General features: G+C 38.4%; 2 protein-coding genes across 2 annotated transcripts in view; one reads left to right on the top strand and one right to left on the bottom strand.

Moving 5' to 3' along the window:
• NT5DC1 (5'-nucleotidase domain containing 1) overlaps positions 1 to 22,719 on the top strand; it is a 131,451-nt gene that overhangs the window by 13,598 nt on the left and 95,134 nt on the right. The gene's annotated exons all lie outside the window — the stretch shown is intronic.
• The window catches only part of COL10A1 (collagen, type X, alpha 1), a 37,254-nt gene continuing 16,828 nt past the window's right edge, over positions 2,294 to 22,719 (bottom strand). The window contains exons 2-3 of the mRNA XM_014964607.1: positions 9,790 to 9,943; positions 2,294 to 4,417 (exon numbers count right to left, since the gene is read on the bottom strand). Coding sequence (XP_014820093.1) covers positions 2,550 to 4,417; positions 9,790 to 9,928 — 2,007 coding nt within the window. The 5' untranslated portion in view covers positions 9,929 to 9,943 and the 3' untranslated portion in view covers positions 2,294 to 2,549. The remainder of the gene's footprint in view (positions 4,418 to 9,789; positions 9,944 to 22,719) is intronic.

The raw sequence follows: 22,719 nt of genomic DNA, 5'->3' as shown, positions 1-22,719 counted from the left end.
AATGCCTGTGATCCAGAAAAGATGTGGTTTCTGGAAGAGCTGTATCTTTAGGTAGATTGCTGATCCTCTTCTGGAGAAAAATATTAAAAGCCCCAAATTTATAAACCTTACAGGCTTTCTCAAGGTCTCCTCTAAATTGAGAATCCAAAGCTAAAATAAAGGTGGAAGTTGTGCTTGTGCCACAATTTGGTGTGTAATCTCTAGCTTTTCTGTGTTAAGAGTTGCTTTCTTAGTGACTTAGTGCCTGAACAATTATGAAGAGCCTTCAAAAAGATGGGTGTGAAGTACAAAGAGGTAGACCGGCTTGAAGTCCTATATGCTGATACGAGATGTTAGAGGGACAAAACCTGTTTTAAAGTGGGTGGATGATAAAGTGGGTGAACTCTGCTTTTAAGAATACTGTCTGAGCCTAGTTTCTTGTGCAGAAGCTAGTTAATTGGAATCACAGGACAGCAATGTACTGCTGAGCACTGAGCATCTCCAACAATTTTAAACATGTGCTTTGGCATGTCTTTCAGATGTAAAGCAATTACCCAGAAACTTTACAACTACTGAGCAGTATTTTCCAGCTGCAGGATCCGATCCCTCCGTTTGTTTCTGAAAGAGAAGTGCCAGACTGGTTGAATGTATTGGCAGCAGCTCATGCTGTGTTTAAATGTTGGAAGGTGCTGCTGAACTAATGCAAGTGACTGCACAGGGAAACATTTTTAGTGCAATAATGAGAATTCTTAAGAGATTTGTAATTAATATTTGGCCTAAAACAGGAAGGTAGAAAAGTGAGAACAGACAATTCAGGCTCAAGAGTATTGACTTGTATTTTGGCTTCAAAGAGAAGTAGTGCGGGATTGCCACTTATAAATTGTGGTACTGTTCACTGTATTATTTCCATACAAACATTTTTGTGCAGTGTTTGTAACAGTAGCACCTATTTTGCCTAGGTCTACTTGGCCGTTAAAATAAATGGATCTCAAGTTACTCTCTCTACTTAAGGATTTATTATTTTACCTATGCATAGCCTAAACCCCAGGCTTCCTTATCCAGCAGCGCTTAATAAGGGGAGAAAAAACAATTCTGTGGAGTTATTTTCTTGGTTGTTCTTTACAGTTTCCAAAACATTATATAGTTTCAGTAATGATGGGTCAACCCAAAGGTGTCCTCGCTTTTTTTTATTAATCGTGATGTATTATCAAGTACTTCAGAAATGCTGATTTCAAATGTACACAACGTAACAAGCCTTAGGTTCTGCTTTCATGAAGAAATGGTAATATTGCAAAACTTGTAACATAGGCCTACGTACTTCTAGTGCAAGTGATTAAAAACTTCTGTTTAAAAAAAAAATGCTAAAAATAACAGTTCAAGAGTTCATAAGGTTTTGGATGTATATGATACTTTTAAAGCATGTGAATGGTACTGTCATTGGAAGAAATGTATGATCAAACTATTGATGGTTTCATAATTTATAAGCACTAATTTTACAAAGCTATCTTACTTTATACCATTAACTTTTCACAGTGACATAACTGATGTATTGTCTAATGTTTGTGAGACATGAGTGTATGTAGGTATGGTAAATGTGATTGTCTACTGACCAATTACTGTCACCACCTGATAAATTTACCATGTAAGTAAAATATATTCTCCAGGCTATTGTGTTTTAAAGGAATGAAATGTTCAGGGAAAATCAGTGCGAAGATCATCTCCAAATTTGGGGTAGTAAAGATGTTTTGAATTTCTTGCATGCTTGTGAAGATATGTTCTTAATGTCTGGATTTGGTGATAGTTGTTTGACAGTACTCTGAAAATTGTAGTTTCACAGAATGTTAAAGGCTTAAAAAATACTGAAATACTTTGTTGCTACAGACTACCAAATGTGCATCAAAGCAAGCTAAGTGGCTTCAAATCTGGTTGCTTTTCAATATTGTGAAAGTCTTAGATCTTCAGTAACAGGTACTAATTTATAAATCTACCTTTCTCCAAGGTGATTATTCATTAATAAGGAAAGTGGAACTAAATTAAAAGTGTGGTATGATATGCAGTGTATTAAAGTTGTTTTCTTGACTCCTGTTTGATAGCTTAAAGATAAAGCTGACAGCAGAATCTTCCTGAAGTATTTTATCTAGCTGTTGGGATGACTGTGGTGTATCTGAAACTGTTTACTTTGAATAATACCTTCAATTATTTCAAGTGTAGTGAACTATGATCTAGAGTCCTATTTATTGTGTTACGAGAAATGATAGTTAGAAATTCTGATTTTCCTTTTTTTAATTAAGAAGAAAAGAGAGAGGCTGTTGCATTATATTAATTCATAAAATTTTAATGTTGCATTCAGTTGGACAATTGATCATTATTTGAAACAAATTTCTTATGACAATTCTCTAAAAACATACAATATTATTCTACTAAGTTTGAACCAATCTCTTCCACGTTCTCACTCCCTCCGTTTCTGTTGCAAAATTGAAGTGGCATGACCTGCTAATGACGAATCAGATCAGCACCCAGTTAAAATGGTCTGAAGGAGAGAGTGTCAGGACAGTGTAAGTGGGATGTTTTTAGCTATGAGCAAATAGGAAACCTGAGAAAGAAGAGTGAACGTAGTCAGAGGAATAGAGACCATTAGATTCTGAATTGGGCAGTTGGAGCCATACTTGATCGTTCTCCGTGAGGTCAATGACAGCACTGCCAGAAGCCTGGTCAAGGTATCCTTTCTTGTACTCATCATAGGTGTACATAAGTGGGGAGCCATTTTTGTAGAGTGCAACCCAGACATTTGTTCCTTTTGCATGTACATGGTAGGAGAAATAATACAGTCCAGGGATCCTGCAGGTGAAGATTCCTGTTCTGGGGTCATAGTGTTGCTGCCTATTGTACAAGATTTTATCAAATTTGATGGGGACTGTCGCCCCAGGGTAGGCTTTTGAGAGGATGACACTGAAAGCAGACACTGGCATCCCTGTAAGAGCTTGGTTTACTCCTCCTTTCATGTAAGCCTCTCCTGCTTTAACATAGCTTTCGGGCATCTGTGGGACTTGGCCGGGGGGACCAGGAGGACCTGGGGGGCCTGGCAATCCGGGCTCTCCGTTGTTGCCTTTAGGCCCAGGGGGTCCAGGTGGTCCCATGGGTCCGCTTAATCCTTTCGTAGCGATACCTGCTGGGCCTGGCAGTCCTGGTGCTCCTGGCTCACCTTTTGCACCAGGGGCTCCTGGCAGGCCAGGGGGGCCGATGGGGCCTCGGATCCCAGGTATTCCTGAAGGCCCTCTGGGGCCCGGCTCGCCATTGATCCCTGGAACTCCCTTTACTCCTTGTGGACCCATTGGGCCAGGCAAGCCAGGTAGCCCAGCGTGACCAGTGTCACCTTTTGGACCTGGGAAACCTGGGTGTCCCTTAGGACCAGCAAGACCCTGCTCACCTGGGTATCCTGGTTTTCCATCTAATCCTGGTAGACCTCGTTCACCCTTGGCCCCTGGGAATCCCGGCAAGCCTGCAGGGCCCATGTCACCCTTGGGTCCAGGTAGACCATTCTCACCAGGCAAGCCTTTGAGTCCTTGAGGGCCCATGTTCCCTGGTGGCCCGACAGGTCCTGGTTCTCCTGACACACCAGCTGGGCCTTGGTCTCCTTTAGGTCCTGGGAGCCCAGGAGGACCTTCAGGTCCCCTATGTCCCTTCATTCCTGGCAATCCTGGCTTTCCAAATCCTGGAAGACCTGGGGATCCAGGCAAGCCTGCAGGTCCAGGGTGTCCCTTGGCTCCGGGGATGCCTGCTGGCCCTGGTGGTCCCATTGGCCCAGGCTTGCCAATGCCAGCTTCTCCAGGTTCTCCTGGGGGACCCTGGGGACCTGGGATACCAGCTGCTCCGGGTGCACCTGGTAAGCCTCTGTCACCTTTCATACCTGGCTGACCTGGAAGACCATTTTCACCAGGCTTCCCTATCCCAGCAGGGCCGGGGGGACCCCGGGGTCCCTGAGGGCCTGGAAGACCCCTATTACCTGGACGGCCCGGAACACCAAATCCATTTTCTCCCTTTTGTCCATTAATACCAGGGATACCTGGTTCTCCTTTCTCACCGGGGAAGCCCCTTGGCCCTTGAGCTCCTGGAGGGCCTTGTGGTCCTGGCTTGCCAGGAACAGACAGTCCTGCAGGGCCAGGAGTGCCAGGCGGTCCTTGTGGTCCTCTTGCTCCTGGGAGCCCAACAGGTCCAGCTTCTCCTTTCTCACCATTTAGTCCTCTCTCTCCTGGCTTTCCTGGTAGACCTGGCATGCCTGGCTTTCCAACTGCAGAGAATCCAGGTGGTCCTGGGGGACCAGGGGGGCCTTGGGGACCAGGACTTCCAAAGCCTGGCTTTCCTGCAGGTCCTGGTTGTCCTCGTGGTCCGATAGGGCCTGGGGGACCAGGGGGTCCTTGTTCACCCCTTATCTGCACACCTGTGAGAGAGAAGAAACCAGGTCAACCAGGGGAGCTGTAACAGATTTGCAGACTTGTAGCATGGTGGTGAATTGTGCAAAGGGTTAATTTAACTTGAATCTCGTAGAAGACTAGTTTCTGATACTGTGTTTAGTCACTGAGAACCTGACATTCAGAGCAAAAGCCTCTCAGAGCTCTTACATGAATAAGTATCAAGTGCAAATGTTGTAGAGTTGTGTTGTGAGCTATGAGACCTCTAGAAATTTTTTTTGGCTTCAATACATTTAGGGTCATCGGAGAGTTTGAAAGATGCTGTGTAAGTAGATGCAAGCTATTAAGGAATTAAAAACTGATTTAGCAAGCCATCAGACTCATCTTGATAATGAATGAATCCAGAGAGAGCTTCCTGTGCAGGTATAGCTGCTTTTCTGAAACTACTTGATGCTACATTTTAATCTGTGGGACTTTTGGCTTCTCCACCACACAGTCTTCCAGAAGTGAGCAATGGCTCTGGTTTTTTTTGATAAACATATGGCTGTTATATTTTCAAATACTGTCTTAAAGATTTTTGTTTGTCATAAAAATTTCACACAATGACAAGGTCACAACTTCATCTTTTTCAGTCAGAATTGGGCATTGTTAATTTTTTTTTAATAATACTTCATTTTCTTAGCTATCAAAACAGCAGGTGGAGCCACTTAACCAAATGTCACAAATGAAGAAATAAACAAGTTCACTGCTTAGTTTTCTGAGCACTTTGGGGGAGTTTGCAGCTTCCTGTTGGAATTAGGGTGCTGATTTATATGACATTACAGACAAGATTTGCATAGATATTGTGAGACTACTTCAGTAGTTTGCAGCAAGTGGCATCATTTAGAACAAAATACCATACCTATGGTGAATGTTAATTTAAGAAGTCATATTAAAAATAAAAGCTGAGAGATATTGAAAGAGCATGTATTCTGGGTTGTTTTGAGTTTTTTTTTTAATAATGGTAATGTTCTGTTTGATGTAGATCAAATTTTTCTTACGTAGAAAAAATTGATAATTGATCAACAATTGGCTCAGTTAAAGTTTGCATTTCAGTCTCTTGCCATGAGAGAAGTGTGTGTGTGTGTATATATGAAAGCATATGGAGTGATTATTTTGCTGTCTCTTAAATAATAAATTGCTTTTTCCAATCTGTGGGTAGTCTTGATGAACCAAAAATGAGATGGAGGAGGAAGAAAACTATTCCTGTACATATTGCATTTAAAAAATATATATATTTATATGAAATGCATTTGATTTTGGTTCGATACTGGATTTGCAAAGTTACCTTCTTCCTGTAGTGCCAGGGAAATTGTTTTTCTCTACCAAGAAACGTTTTGGTTTTTGCTGATGCATATAACTAGAACAAATGGCTATCACCTTATTTTGGACACCTTCCTATCTCATCTTCCTTAAGGCAATGAAAAGGAAAATAGTTGTTAAAAATCCTACACATAGGAAGAAAGCAATGTCATTTATTGACAAACTGAAAATGCAAACACGCATCCTTCTCAGCTGCAAAGGAGATTATGGAATCTGTGAGTACCAGTGACAAGAATGGTGCAGTCTTTGGTATCTTACTGATATTGTTGGATTTCTTACTACTGAACTCTCAGACTCAGTAGGGTGCAATTGCAAGTTGGTTTGTTTTGGTTTTTTGGTGTTTTTTTTTTATAAATGTAGGTGACATAAGATATTCAAATTTTAAGAACTACATTGTATGGAGAAAATAATTTGGAAAAGGCTTACACCTGTCAGAGTTAGCACATACCCTGCAGTGGAAGTGGTGTGTAAATTTTCTTGACATGTTTTCTTTTTGCTACAGGTAAGAAAGCTGCCATTAAAACAGCTTACTAAACTGGAAGACTGTGAATTTATTCCATATGTATGGATAAAACTTCAAAAACTATCTCTTCACACCAGAGAACACAGGCAGGTCAGATCAAAGCCTCAATACAAATACCTAAACAGGTTCCTGAGCTAATGCTGTTTCAGTTGTAAAGCATTAGGGGAAACGTACAAATGGTTTTTTTACATCAACCACATAAAATCCCAAACCAAGCATTTATGTGGGTACTTTGGCAGAAGACAACAGTGACCCCAGCCAGGTCTGCTCTTTCCTAACCATAGCTCAAGGAACTACGTCTAGGCCTACCAGATGTATTTTATTATTTAGCAGTCAGAGTGAATTTAACTTCTGCAGGGGCGTAAACATGCATTTTATTCAGCTGTATTTAAGTAACATGCAATTATTGCACTTGATCTAATTTTTTTTTTTGGTGGCAAGTTACATCAGACTTTGGCTTCAGAGTGCTTCTCTTTCTTGCTTCTTACCGTGTTTTAGATGTACATTCATATCACTCCTAGATTCACAAGGTGGTGGGTGCTGCCTTTTTGCCTAAGATGCTGAAGGCTCTGTCAGTGTTCATGGTGTTATAGGGATTTTACTGTGAGGCGCTCTACTGTTTCAAAGTGGTGCTACTTTTAGATTAAAATGTCTGATAATTGCACCATCTAGAGACAATGTTAAATCCTCTGAGGAAAGGACAGCTGAGCACATGAATGAAGCAGGATTTTTACCAGGAAACCTGGAGTAGGGATGGGTCACTTTTTTTTTTTATGTATCTTGGCACATATATTGATGCAAAATTGGTTTATGTCCTCTGAATGCAGTCAGACCCTATTGGATTAAGTATGAAGACTTTAGCATAACCTGTAATAATGGCTTATTTAAGCACTGATGAACAGTCAGGCTTAATTCAACGCTTATTCTCAACTAGGGGTTTCAAAAAATCTCAAGCCAAAGAGCTACTGGTTTAAAAATCATGTGCTGCTATATTTAAAAAAAAATAACACTAAATACATACAGAAAAGGAAAGTATATTCTGACTGGAGAGCTGTCAGGAACAAGCTTTTTAAAACTGCTAAAACAATTTCAGCAAATTAAATTAAGCTTTACTAGGGTTTAATTGCTAACAGAAATTGTATGATCTATTACATGTTGTCCTGAGTCACCAGTTTGGGCCTAGACTGAAATTTTAGTTCCAGGCTGCTTTTTGGCGGAGCTGTACAAGACAAAAAGATAATTTATTGGTGACTAAATCTTCAGAAGCTAATACTTGGTGACCAAATAAGAATAGTTAAGTGTTCCATGATCACCTCAGACTAGAAATTATTATTGCTAACAGTTGGCCCTCTTTAAACTCTTCTATGAGCCCTTTACCAGGATGCTTGTTTTCCAGACTGAAGAGTAGCAGTGATTTTTCCAGTCCTTCATTTTGATACTTGTTCCTCAAATAAAAATTTGTCAAGCAATTTTGAATGACTGAACTCCCATGTCTGTAAAACTGTAGGCTGTTCCTGCTTTTGAGGTCTACTATATATAGCCTTTATTACCTTAATAGCATTTTATACTTCTCACATGTTGATATAATCACTCACATTCTGAATATGAAGTTTCAAGCGTGTTAAATTTTGTGTTAGTATAAAAAGTGAAAGCTTAGTGCAGGACAATTCATTTCACCCTTTCACCCTATTTCCTGTCTACCCTGCACCTTCCTTAGTTTGCTGCTGGTTTCCTGCTTTCCAAATATTTTGGTGGGGGAGGGAACCCAGAGGAAGCTAAATAAGGTATGGTAGAGGATAACCAAGTAAATATTGTATTACAAATAATATAAATATGTAAATAATTCTGAATAAAGTAATGGAAAAATTCTATGAAAAGTTAACAAGGGGAGAGGAAGGAAATGCAACTCTAACCCAGTGGGAATACCAGTGAGTGAGTCCTCAGAGTAGCTGTTTATGTACATGAACCTAAATTCAGTCTGAGTGTGCTGGTAGGATTCCAGAAAGTCCTTGTGCTCAAGGCAAGGGACGAAACTGTGATGGTATTTTGGTACAGCCCAGAAGAACATTTTGGGGGTTAAGTTTCCCAGCCATGCTGCTTTCACTTTATTCTTAAAGCAGAGCATTCTTGCAGCATGTGGGCTAAAGCAGGTTACAATGAGACCAGGGCTGCCTCTTTGGAATTGATGTATGCTGCTGGTGGGCATCCAGTCCATAGGATCAGACTAGAGATATTCTGAAACAAAACCTCCTAAACGAAGGCCTTGTGGATGCTTTGTTCTGATAGCAGCTATTCTGCTCTCCAGATAAGCTTCTTTTCACCAGAAAAATGACATTTTAGGCTATATCTGCATTAGGAAATAGGGCAGCACAACAGAAGCATATTTGCAAATCCTGTGTTCCAAGTCCATCATTCAGTTTCCTCATGTCTGCCCAAGTATGATTATTATAATTAAAAGTAGATGGGATACAGCAAAAGTGAAAGCTAGTCTGAATAGCCTTTTGGTATCTAAAAGAAAACAATGGGGGGACGAGTGGATGTTTACAAAGAAGATTTAGTTCTCTTGATTTTAGTGATGACAGTTTTGACTAGAGATCATCCTTTGGGGAACAACTGATCAAATAAAACCAGCACTACAAAGTCATAGAGTTTTGATTTTGAGCTTTTTAAAAAAGGCTTTGGACTAAGCGTGGAAAAATAAAAGAACTCAAATAATTTCAAACACTAAGTATAGCCACCCGTTTGACTTAAAAGGAAAGAGACAATGCCCAGAAATAAAATGTCACAATGTATAGCATTTCAATTATATATGGTTTATACAATCTGTCATAAGACTGATTTATGAAATGAAGAGAATTTATTATAAAGCTAGAATTGTTATATTGTTATGAGATAAGTTTGATAATTAAAGTATAAGCTTAAATCACTCATAAAAATTATGTAGAGACGTCACATTTTTATTACTATATATCAATTTATTTTGCCTTTCTAGACTTCAAATAGGTCTTCATTTGTTCATATGTTTCAGATATGTATTTAAATTCACACCTAAGGTCTGCTTTGAGTAGAGATAACATGACAGAATATGTAAAAGATGATAGGTCTAGAAACCCCAGTGTTGAATCAAGAAAATTGAGGATAATTAGCATGGTCAAGGCCAGATTGGATAGAGCTTTGAGTAACCTGGTCTAGTGGAAGGTTCCTGGGGAGTTAGAACTAGATGATCTTTTAAGGTTCTTTCCCACCCAAAGGGAACACTAGATCTGTGGCTGTGATCTTGTTTCTATAAGCCTTAGTGACTGTGTTTAAAAAAAAAAAAAAAAAAAAATTGTGACAAGTGTACATATTTGTCAATAGAAGGCAATTGCCAGAGCCACTGCTGGCTCTTTATGCAATCATGACCTTATTTTAAAAAACCTATACTGTTAGTAAAAGTTGAATACCAGTAGTATATATAAAAAAAGAGCTTTTGTTCATGTATTGACTATTTTTATTATCAAAAAATAGTAAGCTTACCTTGACTCTTTACATTGAATGGTAGAAAATGTGGCCCCTTAATGCTGGATTGTTTCTGGTATCTCTCAGAAAAATATCCATCGCTACCATGGACAATGTTCAGACAAAACAGCAGCAGTAAGGATATTTGTAAATGCATGTTTCCAAATCCGTCCTGTGTTAAAAAGGGGAGAAAAAGTTTATTAAAAAAAAGTTCTATTTCTTGTGCATGAATAAGTGAGTTTTCTTAAAGTATTAATATTTAAAGTAATATTTTGTGCTTACTTCCTCCTGCTTTCACAAGTTCTGAAAAATCCTCTAAGAAAAAGGAAATCAGTATTGCTATCACTTTGAATGCTGGAGCTCTTGTTTAGATAAGCTAGAGGCAGTACTCTCACTCTTAAGAAAAGAAAAATTTTAAATGGATGCCAGCCTTTCTAAAATTCCTGTCTTTAGAAACAGGTATTATTTTCCTAATTACACTAGAGCTCCAAAAGTAAGTTCAGGACTTGTATATATCAAAACTCTTGAAATGAAGAAAAGTTTGCCGTGGAAACTTACATAGACACTCTACCATGACCTTATTGCCTCTGTCTAATGCTATAGAAAGCGAAGCATGAAGTCCTGGCTCCTTCAGCATCAGTGGCAAAAATCTCACATTGCCTTGCTTGAAGCCAGGCTTTTATCTGCACCCTTTCAAACAGCGCCAGTGGCCCTTAAATATCAACCCCTTTCCCTCCCCAACCAGAAAACATGCATCCTATAGAAACCAAATTGAACCTATAGAAACCTTCAAAACCAAATTGAAATGAAATCATAACATACCACAATGTTGTGGAGCTCCGATGTAGAGTGGTAGAGCAGTGAATCCTCCTCTACCGAGGAGTTCTTCTGCCACTGGTCAGTGAGCAGAAGCTGATGATTTCCAGTGTCACCCTTCAGTATTTATATGATTTTCCCCCTAATAGGGTGACTGTTGGGCATAAGCTCCTCCCCCAAAATCAGTAAGCAGTAATTATCTGTGTGTATATGTGTGTTTTTTAGGGGTGGGGGAAGCTATTTTGGGCAGTCATCCTAGATCCTGTTAAGTTTTTTGTTTTGTTTTTCTTTTTCTTCCCTTGGATTTCTTATTGTTGATGAAATAGATTTCTCATAATTAGTATTTTCTAAAATTTTACATCCCCTTTGTTTTTAGAACTGAGAAAGGTAACATTGGAAAAATCATGAACTTGTAAGTAAGGTTGGTAATTCTAAGTGCTTCATTTGGATTTCTTTGTAAATGTTTTAAGAAAAGAACTATACATTTTGAACTGTGGTGAGCTGTTACTTTCAGGAGTAACCTCACTTAAGTCTATAGAGACTGCTTATATGATTGTTCATTGGGATATGAGTGTAGAACTTAAAATCAATTAAGATGTTAATAGGGGAGTTGTGTGAGAACCTGAAGATTACTTTTAAGCAGTTACTATTTTAGGAGATTATCTTCACATATTTCTAGACTTCTGTTTTGGTGTTGGAGGTGCAATATATGATGTATTTTGCAAGTAATGTTTCTATTATGCAGTCTTGAAATGAAAGCTTACCTTACCCAGTGAGAACTTTGTGTCTGGTAGTAACGAATGTGTTGAAATTCATCCTGCTTAAATTTGCAAGTGTTACACAGGTTGATGTTTGGAGCTGATGGAGCTTTTTTGAGCTTTTCTGCAGTCAGCAATTAACTTCTTCTAAGGTTTGTTCAATCAAATGCAATTATTGCTGTATTTTTACTAGATGCAGGTTTTCCTATTAAATGGTAAATTTAGTAAATTTAAACTATTGCTGCTTTACTGTTGGTGGATAAAACTTGATTACAACTTACCTTATTTTTTTTTCTTTTTTTCTTTAGAACCTAAAGTGGTTTTAGCCATTAAGAAAGTTTAAGCCAGTCTTGCTTAGTAGACTGTATCCACATATTGTGAATTCTTTTTCTGAATAAATAATTAAATCTTACAGTGTTTCAGCATCACTTTGATCAGTGTTCAGTACCAAATAGTCAGTAACTTTCAATCCTTGAATCGTTTGGGACTCTGAAACATCATTTAAGATCAAAAGGCAAAATAAGAGAGAACAAACCTTTCTCATTTAGGATGAAACTGTGGAACTAAATATATAGCACACTTCACTTTTATCAAACATTCTCAGCAAAAATACCACATAAAAATTATCTGTGCCAATTTGCATTTGCCAATTGCAGACTTACTTGACGTTGTTATGTGGTATTCAGTTAGGTTTTTGGATGTGTCTGAAATTCTTTGTTTCCCTTGCGCCAATGATTAGCAGAACAACAAAAATAAATGATACATGTTGTTACTAAAGGAAGCTGAGCATGTGCTACAAGTTACTATCTTGATGAAGTGAATATGCTTTTTTTTCCCAAGTTAATTTGTCCCATTTGTGGAAGATGTCTGGGGAGCCTTTTGGTGAGGTACAAGCAGTATCTATGCAGAAGAGCATGTATGCACCCATGTTCTAATACCAATTGTAGAAATATGTAATCAGGCAAGGGTAAGAGCATGTTATGTTATAGGAATACTAATAAATAACGTGTGTTACTGTGAGTTCTCATGCATGGTAGGTACAGAAGGGACACCTGTTACTGTTCCAACCAAAAGACTGAGCTGGTGGCCCTGAACTGTGTGGCTAGCCTGTGGAATGACAGGTTAACGAGGGCTGAATTTTACCTGCTTTGTGCCTTTGTTTAATTCCACACTCTTCAAGTGACAACTTTTTTGGCTTTTATGTATTATGGCAAATATCCTAGAACTGTACTGTACTGAAAGAGACCAATGGACCATCAAGTCTATTCTGCTTACAATTGTGCTAATACCTTTGCTTACTAGAGGCCTGTATTAATGTTGTGGTTTAAAGACTGCTGCAATAATTTATTTAATGTATTGTTGAACAGATCTTTTCTTCCATTCTTCTTCCTAGCCATCCTCTAAATAACTTTGTTCCATTTTTGTAAATAAACCCTTTCCACTGCAGGGGTCTTCAGACTGAAGCCTGCTTTCTCCATTAATCTTGTGTGCCTGATCTGGTCGGTGGTTTTCAGAGAATGTTTGCATGTCTGAAATGACATTTCTACTCCCCATGTATGCATTCAGTTCCTTTCAATCTTTTGGAGAAGGAAACTTTGTCCTCAAGTTGTTTGTGTAACTTCTGAAGGTGCTTCATTTAAAAATCGGTGTCTATAAATTCAAATGAGAATCCAGTCACTTTTGACAGAGACAGCAAATGTGTGGGCATAGAGTTTATTTCCTCCTTGAAGTAATGCAACTCCAGCCCCTTTTTTTGGTTCACATAAATCCAAAAATAGCTTTTGATTTTCAAACTTTTAAATATACAGCCCTTAGTGGGAAGTGTGGTTGTTGCTAATTTGACAATATTTGGTTAAGAAAGTTAAGAACAGCAGGCAGCAGTTTTATACACACACAGTTTCATGCTAATTTCTAGCCTAATTCATAAATACCCCCAAAGCAGGCTCACTTATGTTACAAAAGCACCAATAACGTACACTGATATTTGCCCAGCAGCCGCACTTCCTGCCTTGGCTCCTTCTGGGCAGGAAGGTGAATAATCTCTGTGTGTCTCTACATAAATAGGGATGATTGTCAAAAGGTATATACAGGCAAACCCGTTGTCTTTGTGTTTAAGCTGAGCTCCACCTTATTGTGCTATCTGGTGCTGCTTCTAGGGTTTGAGGTTTTGTTTTTTGTGGGTATGGGAAATTGAGGTAGAATTGGAGTTCAGTGCTTTTGTGTGTTTTCCCTGTTGCTGTGGATATTTCCTGTTGGCGGAGCACTGACTGACACACATTTAGCTCTAAGCATGCATATGAAAGGTGAGCTTCGGTATGTATTTGCACATGCAAAAATACATGCAGTAGACATGCTTGTCTATACCTATTTACGGTAACAGGACATTTAAAACAAGAAAGGTAATTTGCATACCTGTTTTCAAGGTATAAACATTCAGATGCTTCTGTGTCATAGATACGCATTTAGAAACTTGTCTTCACTTACAAGTGAAGGTGTCTTTGCTTCCTCCTGCGCCCCTTGTCCCGTTACCATAATAGGAATAATGTTTGATCCATTGCACCACTGCAGAACTTGCTTTTTAGTTATGCATTAGCTGCTCCTTCCCATGTAAAGGTAGCCATGGTAGATGTTATGGCAATGTAACAGCTTAAGTCCTAAGCTTAACTGCAGTAAGAAGATTCAAAGTAGTGTGTCTCTGGACTTTATGAAGTAGGTACTGGAATCACAGAGTCTTTAATGCCGTTTGCAGGAGTCTGCAGTGTTGCATCATTTGCTGACTGAATGTTCAGTTTGTTGTTGAATGTTTTTGGAAAGCGTCCACTCACACATGTGTTCCAAAACCCCCTGTTGCTTCAGTGTCTTACTCCCACAGAGTCAGTGAAAACACAGGCTTAACTAGTGTGGAAGTGACACCATGATTTGGAGATTGGGAGCTGACTTTCACCACCATCCTGCAAGTTAGTCACAAAGTGACTTGAATGAGTCCCGCAGCAAGCAACTGCTTATGAGGAAGAAGTGTGGAATATCTTAATTAAGCATAAATTAAAAGGAAACAAGCAACCACTCCCTGTCACTCATACTGCATCCCCACCCTCACCTCCTCTCCGTGCCCCCCCCCCCCCCCCCCCTCCAAAAAAAAAAAAAACCCCAACCAACCGATGTTAATGTTATATTTCAAAGGCAATTATTTGGCTTTAAACTTTACCCTTTAGCATTTGCATACCAGATACTTCAGAGCTGTGCCAGCACATGACTATTGGAAAATGAAACTGGTTGTAAATCAGAGTAAATCAAAGCAAAGCTGAGTAGCTCCTTTTCACGGCTTACATGCAAGACTATACTGTCAATCTACCTAAGGATATATAAAATGCATGTAGGAATCTAGGATATTAGTCACAAATGCTCTTTTTTCTTTTTTTCTTTTCCCCCATAAAAAAAAAAAAAAGAAAAGAGGAGAAGCATAACTCAGAGAAAAGCTGAGCTAGGTCTTTGTGGTAGTTGGGTACTGGTTAAATACATTCCTGATGCTGATGATTTTTAGTGTGAATATGCTTAGATTAATTGGTTTGACTTATACTATGGGATCTTGATTTTTGCACTAAGCTCAGTTTCAAAGAACTGTGAGTTCTTTGAAAATGATAATTCATAACTTTAACACAGAATTTTTCTTATTTTTAATAATTGTCTTTTAATACTGAAATTTTTGTAGTTTATAATTATTATTATTTATTATTATATAAGGGGTGGGGAGGTTTACTCCTTTTGTCTAAGTAATCTCAGCTGTGCAGAAGGAGGCAAGAATATGTTGGTGGGAGACTTTATTTTAGTGTTTAATTAAATCTCAACACTGTTAGAAGGACACAATTCTTTGGCTGCTTCTGGCTCGGTACCTATGACTAGTGTTTTCTGATGTCGGTTTCAGTTTTGTTATCTGCCTGAAATAAACTTTGAAGACTGTACCTTGGTCTGTGACAAGTTTTCCTTTATTAAAGTGCTTATACCCAAAACTCATAGCTGCCACTTTGCAAAGGGCTCTAGTAGCCTGTAGCACCGTTTCTGGTGAAGAAATTCTCCAGTCTCCAATTTTAAGTTCTCAAAGAAAGGCACTTAGAAGGAGTTTGAAACCTTGCCATGAAATTAAAAGAGTAATTGGGTTTCCTAGTTTGTGGTACACTTTATGACACTCTGGAAATTCCTAAATCACCTCACCTCAATGGCTTAAAACTGTCCTCTCTCCCTTTCCATCACACAATAGTGAGGCGTGTTTGCACACTCCTGTGACAGCAGCCAGGTAAGCCCTCAATGAGTGTGCAGAGGAACAAAGTGTTCCACTGTACCTTAATGGGGAAAACTAATACAGAGGTTTTTCAGCTTCTAACTGTTCACAGTTAATTTTACCTGAAGAAATAGGAAGTGTGAAAATTTGTGAATTCAGTAGCTGTGGGAAATCAGTGTGTGTGTGTTTTGGTTTTGGTTTTGCTATTTCTTTGTTTTATTTGGTAATTATTACTTCTTATTTACATGGAGAGTATTTTCTGTTCCAATGCTAGCCACTTGGACTGCATGGGGTTAGAAAACATCTTGGTGAAGAAAATATTTACCTTGGTAATTACAAAATAAGTAAGATTTCTTTAGAGTTTCAAAATGCATGTCATCTTTTGTAATTAATAAGGGCTTTTTGAGGTAATCTACAGGGCTGTGCAGTCATATCTGTGTTCGTATTTTGAGATACAATAAAGAATTCTCTCTTTAAACAAACAAAACAAAACTGTTACTCCTACAGGCCCGTACTAGTCTTTTTATAGATTTAAAGTCCTTACAGTTTTAAGACTTGTAATTGTGGTTGAATAAATGTCCCACTTTCAAGTAGCAATGGAAAGATGGTCTGTATTTATTCTGTTGCTGCAGAACTGACTGCTGACCAGTTTGTTCTGGTTAGCTCAGGTAACTGTTGATCACAAGAGCTCTATTTAGTATAGCAGTATATTTAAATCTATGACACCCAGTTAAATATTTATAGTTGTATTCTGACTGAGTTAGCTTGCAGTGACACTGAATAACCGTGCTGAAACCTCAGGAAAAGATGTGTTCCACATTGTCCATAGAGAAAGCTTTGAGACTTACATGAATTTCTGATTATACATTCATCAGAGCCAGATAGCATTCATCAATAATACTTTCTAACAACACTACATTGTTTGTGGCCCCAATTCATTACGCTTGCATGAAGATAATCTTCACCTGTCTTAGAAAGTTTGTGATACTAGAGTAAAAGATACCAAACAGAAGTACTGGTGTTAGGAAAGATGTTTTGCAGTACCTTGGGTATGCTGCTGGCCTGACCTTATTCCTCCCTCATTTTTGTTCTTTCCTCCCTTGCCTCTGAAAGTAGAACCAACAAATACTGTTCAAATGAATGCATTGATTTGAAACTCATAGCAGGTGTGTGGCTTTAGATGAAAACTGATCAGTTTTTAACATACTGAAATCACAAAGCTGGTTTTATATATTGATATTCATCTTCCTTCTCTCATAAATGCTTTTCTGGTAAAGTAGCGTAAATGTTTATATATTTAAAGTTTTGTATTTTCACTAGAACTCTTTAAAAGTGTAAACATGCAGGTGATGGCAGGACTTCAGTCTTCTTGACGGAGAAGAGCAGAAGTATCCAAATAACTCAAATTTAGTGCAAATTTAGGAAAAAGAAATATTCAAGGGGATTGACCACTGCATAGCCTTCAGCAAACATGAAAATTTTACTTTGGATTTTGAGGAGGGAGTTCCACAAAAGTGTTTCTGGTGCTGCTTAAACATAACTGGGTAAAGAGTCTTCCAGTTCATTTTACCTGGAGATGCTCATTTTCAGCCTTCTGCCTGATGTTGACTGCACTCTCAGTTGTGTCAATACAATGGTTTATGAAGCTTTTCTATCAGCTGAATTAGTAAGAATTTCATTTGGACTAAAACTCAGTCGAACTTTCCTGAGAGTGGTGGAAGAAGGGAGGCTTGTTTTCCATAGGTCCAGATGATTTCACAGGGGGTGTTAAATGATTTTTAAACACCTGAAATATATAACTGATCTTTAAAGATTACTGCAAGTGTTCTTTCTTTTTCAGTAAGTTCCTAATATTCTTGTTTTAAAATCTGATATATAACAGTAAAGTAAGCATTCACATAAAAACATTAAAATACTAAATGATCATATTTCATGGGGAGGAGTATTTTTGTTTTCTTTAATTCATGCTCTATTTTTCATTGATTTTTATTAAATTATTTAATACCTTGTTCTGCCTCTGTGCCTGCTGGACTCGAGGTTTCTTTCAGACTCCCTTGGACCACAGTGAATAAAGTAGAAGCCGTGGTAAAAGAAGGGTGGGAACCACTCCTACTTTCCCAAAGGTGACAAAGTTCATTTGGCTTCCTCAGGTATCCCATAATTAGGAGACTCTTCCAAATAGTTGGTGAAAAATAGGTGTAACTGAGCTTCTTTTTCAAGTGTACCCACTGGAGCAGGTAGTTGGCCTGCTGAATACTCTCATTCATTGACTGTAGTACCTACTGTGGTTTGGACAATTGGCACAGAGTTGTTTTTAAACTTTTGTGTTTAAAAACAGGTGCCAAAGGTGGTGCAGGGGCGGGAGGTGGGGGAGAGAGATGTGTGTGTGGAATCCAGACTTTTACAGCCAGAACAAATAAAAGTTGTCTGAGTTAATTTTAAAAATAAGAGATTTGTTTGGTTTTTTAAGTCTGGCATATTGCCATATTGCTGGTGGGGATTTTTCATTTATTTTAATTGAAACTTAGGAAAGTTCTGTTGGTGGGTGCATATAAACTTTCTATACTCTCTCCCTTATGCAAAATAAGCTCGTGTCTGTGGAGCCTAATTGTTCCTGATGTTTAATAATAGGACTGTTTTTAGTTTCACTTAGCTGAGATTGACAACATAATGCTTGTTTAAAATCCATAAAGGAGAGCCATAATTACCTGCTTGTAATAAAGTTCTAATGAAGTGGCTGCTTTTACTATTAACAGTAAATGCATCAGGGCTGCAAAGTTTTATAGGTGACACTTACTGTAATACCTGACTCAAATCCACAAGCTTCAATGTTTCTGCATTCCAAAGGAGAAAAATCACTTGCATGTGAAGAATAATTTTTTTTTAGTGCTTTAACCGGTAGACTCTCACATTCAAAGTTTTGAGGATGGAAATCTAGTTATATAAAAGGAGTTCGTATGTGGAACAGGTAAATACTTCCAAAACTACTGATACAAAAAATTATTCATATACCAAGGAAGGATAGGGACACCTAAACTCATGACAGACAACCTGATCAAACTGCCAGTTTGTTTCCAATGGTGATACTTTCTGACCCTGCTGTTACTGTGGTAAATGGTGGAAAAATAATACTGAGAATTAAACTCCTGCTGAAGGTGATGTTAGATGACTTCTGCACCCACTGATGGTGAGATGTAAGCAAGGATCTCAATGGAGTTAATGGATAAGAGCACAATGTATTTCTACTGCATACAGAAGTAAAAGTGGGTAACTTTGCAAGCAGAAATTAAGCTTTGAGATTTTGAATGTGTTACTCTTAGATTTAGGTGTGCAGGTTCCACTGAAGCGGTTAAACCTTTCTGGACGTTCACAGTAAATTAACTGTACCTTTGACTTTGTAATTATCACAGTTTAAGAATGTAGTTATGGAAATGTAATAGCTGCTTGGGTTATGTGTGGTTAAAGTGCTGTAATAAGAATGTGTTTATTAACAGATTTACTAAAGATCAGAGAAGTTGAGAGGCAGGCAACTGAATCCATAAATGCCAGGTTCCCATCTGATTCCTTTTCAAATGAGCTGCTTTCTGCTGTGTGATCTGGTAACTAATGGCTAGCTTTTGTTCTTGAATCCATTTCTCTGGCAGTAGTTTAGCTAGGGATGTGGATAAAGGTAAAGTTTCTAGAGCTCCTTTTATTAAACAGCTTATGGTCCACAAGCGAGAGAGAGGCTGCTCTGCTGTCAGCAGCTGCTGCCAATGGCATGTGCTACAGCAGCAGACTGATATCAGAAAATCTTCCTTAAAATCTGGTATGCTGGTATTGCTACAGGTATGGAGTGGAAGAAGACTTCGGCTAGCCTGCAGTAACCAGGATAAAGAGTTAGGACCTTGGAATGAGGGTGAAAAAAGAGAGGTCATATACAATAGAAAATGAGATATGGAAGGAAGGACTCATTTATCAGTAGCAAGTAGTCCAGACTGTAATATGGAGTCTGAATTTTATGGTTATCTCATGCAACGTCTTTCTTGAGGAATTCTTATAGAAATTGTGGGTTTCTTCAGTAACAAAAGATAAAAGGAGGGAGGACACTGCCACTCCTAGTGCTTAGCTCATCTGTTTTCTGATCAAACTTTCATTAAATGGGGAAGACCTCTGAGCAGTTCAGTGTACTAGGTGAATGTAAGCCTGTGGAATACATAAATTTGAGAGAAATAAATGGTATTTGGGTTGGAAATTAAACTGCCTTAAATGTAGGTACCTTAACCTGGGCTTGAACCCAGCCTTTCTGGCTTTATGCATGTTGTTGGACTTTAGTGCTGAAAAGCTGTGACAGTTTTACTCTGCTTAGCAGTCTGGCTGCAACCTCTGTTGAGTTGCTATAAAACCAGAGGGAACGGCAGGGTAAATAAATGTCTTGTGGTTAGCTTGTGCTGTACTCTGAGCTGGTGTGGGAATGAGCACTTTCCATCTAGTCTGCGAGTGTGTACTGTGTCTTTGCATCTTAGGCATACTCATGGGTATACTCATTTTGCTATATATTACACTGTTGTGACTGCCCCATCCCTGGAAGTGTTTAAGGCCAGGCTGGATGGGGCTTTGAGCAACCTGCTTTAGTGGGAGGTGCCCTGCCCATGGCAGGGGGGTGCGAACTCGATGATCTTTAAGGTTCCTTCCAACTCTAACCATTATAGGATTCTGTAACTGAGGTTTGAAACTCAGTATAGTTTTATGACACTGCTGTAGTTTCATTTTATTTTATTTTCACTACTGAATCAATTTACTAGGTCTTTATAGCACTTGAAAGTCAACTTTAGAAAACCTTTGGTAACAGGATTTTGTTGTCCAAATTGCATCAGTATTTTTTTTAAATGTATTTTGACTGGCTGGGGAATATATGTAATCATTGCAGTTATAGCATTAAAATGTGAGGGAGTGAGAGTTGATCCAGATCTGTGGTGAACATCTATTGCAAGTATCTTGGAGTTCTCTACAGATTCACCTCAGACAGAAAGGAAGACAGCTATAAGAAGTGTCTGTGTTCCCTAGCATGTATTCCAGACTGTTCAAATGGTGCAAAGATTTGACCACCCACAAGCTGTGGATTCCATTTTGAGAGCTAGTATCTACTTGTCTGCAGAGGGAAAAAAAAAAAAAAAAATCCTATGACAGTCAGGAGGGCTGTTTAACATGTAGAAAATAAGGGAGGATGTATGTAAACCCAGGAAGTTCTGAGACAGCTTGCCATGTTACTCTAAATTATTTTTTCAATGAAAAAAAGTGTAGAATCTGGGAAGCTAGGCCTAAAATGAATACTGTTGCTTGATATGGTATCTACATTTTGCTTGAAATATTTTAGTCATGCGAGTTTCATCATATCATTTATCATCAAATCTGGAAGAGTCAATTCAACATTGCCTTATTGCTATTGCATGGCTCATCCAGTTATCTGGATCCATTATCTCGTTATCCAACTCAGCACTAGAAACAAGACAAAAATCTATCTTCGTATTTGCAATCTTATTCTGGATGCTAGCTTTTTTTTTTTTTTCTAAAGGTACTTCCCAGGTTTTGGATAAGCAAGGAATAGTTTTCAGTATTAGATTTAGATGCAGTAGAATCAAAAAGAATCCTTATTTACAAGAGATCCATCTGCAAATTCAGTAGAAGTTACGGGAATGAGATTTGGAATTTGGTTTTTGGATTGAAACCCTTTCATTTACCAGCTTGAAATATTTTTATATAAAGCAGAGCACTTTTAAACATTCTCCTTTTTTCAGGACCTAAACATAACACTGTTTGTCCATTGAAATATTAGGTCACCAAGAATCCATGTTAAGTAATTCAGAGAGAGCTTATTGTTTTGGAAAATAGACCTCCTGTGTCTATAGACCTATGGTGGGATGTATTTGCTTGCCTACATATTAATAAGTAAAATTAACATGGCTAGCATATTTTCCTTCTGGTTCCTTTTTATACCTGTCTAAATCCAGATATTTTCTGGTATGTCCTGTGTACATAAATTGTATTGGCTTTCAGAGTTGGATTCTACTTTGGGCCATGCTGATGACCGCAGGATGTTTATGTGAACTATGCTAAGTTTCTGGCAGGATTCTCCCTAGGAGGCCTTTATGCAGTACTCTGTCCTTGAGACACTCATGTCATTTATAACAGGTTTTCTTGTTCGTTTGTGCACCAATAGTTTGCAGGTACTTCAGGGGAAAATATATTTAAGCTAGTTGTGTAGGGAGTGGCAACAGTGCTGGGAAACTGAGACCTGACAGGAGCACGAGCAGAATTTCTTTGATCTGTGAAATCAAATCATAGAATCATTTTGGTTGGAAGAGACCTTTAAAATCATCAAGTCCAATCGTAAAGACTAAAGAGACAAGACTAAACCATGACCCTCAGCACCACATCTACGTGTCTTCTAAATACCTCAAGGGATGGCGACTCACCCACTTCCCTGGGCAGGCTGTTCCAATGCTTGATTCATATTTGTCCTTTATAATTATATAATTTAAAGCATGATTACTTGTTATCTCTGTATTCTCACTCCTTACTGATACTTGTCTTCCTCTGAAAACCTCTTGCCAAACAGTCCCTAAGAGTAAAAAACTAGTACTTTGTAAGGGTTTATGTTCACAAGTGCACCAGCTTCAGGCTTGCCATCCCTTCCCAATGGGAATTTTTTCTCTTCGTCCCAATCATGATGAAGTTTGCATCTGGAGAACCTTTTAAAGATGAGTATTGCAATGTTCCTGGCTCATTTTGAAGAACAATGTTTTTTTCCTTTTGAAGTATAAAAAACAAAGACAAAGTTGGTAAGAACTGTGGATTTTTTTAATTCTGTTTTCCCAAGGTCTGGCTTTTGTTTTCTTTAGTCTAGTACACGATGTTTGCTCTCTATTTTAGTTATTGTCCTTCAATGCGAGGACTTAAAAATGTTTTCTATATTCTCTATATTTTGGAGCTGATTGGACTATTAATCTCGTATCCTTTTATGTATATGTATATCAGAATAATCTTTAGAGGACTATAAATATGGTTAGGAATATCAATACATCTTTTGGGGCACATCCCTTTTTGGGGGGGGGGGGG

The sequence above is a fragment of the Calidris pugnax genome, unplaced genomic scaffold, assembly GCF_001431845.1.
Source record: "Calidris pugnax isolate Ruff unplaced genomic scaffold, ASM143184v1 scaffold219, whole genome shotgun sequence".
NCBI classification, from domain to species: Eukaryota; Metazoa; Chordata; class Aves; order Charadriiformes; family Scolopacidae; genus Calidris; species Calidris pugnax.
Note: the sequence above shows the minus strand (reverse complement) of the source record. Positions and strands in the feature narration are given on the sequence as shown.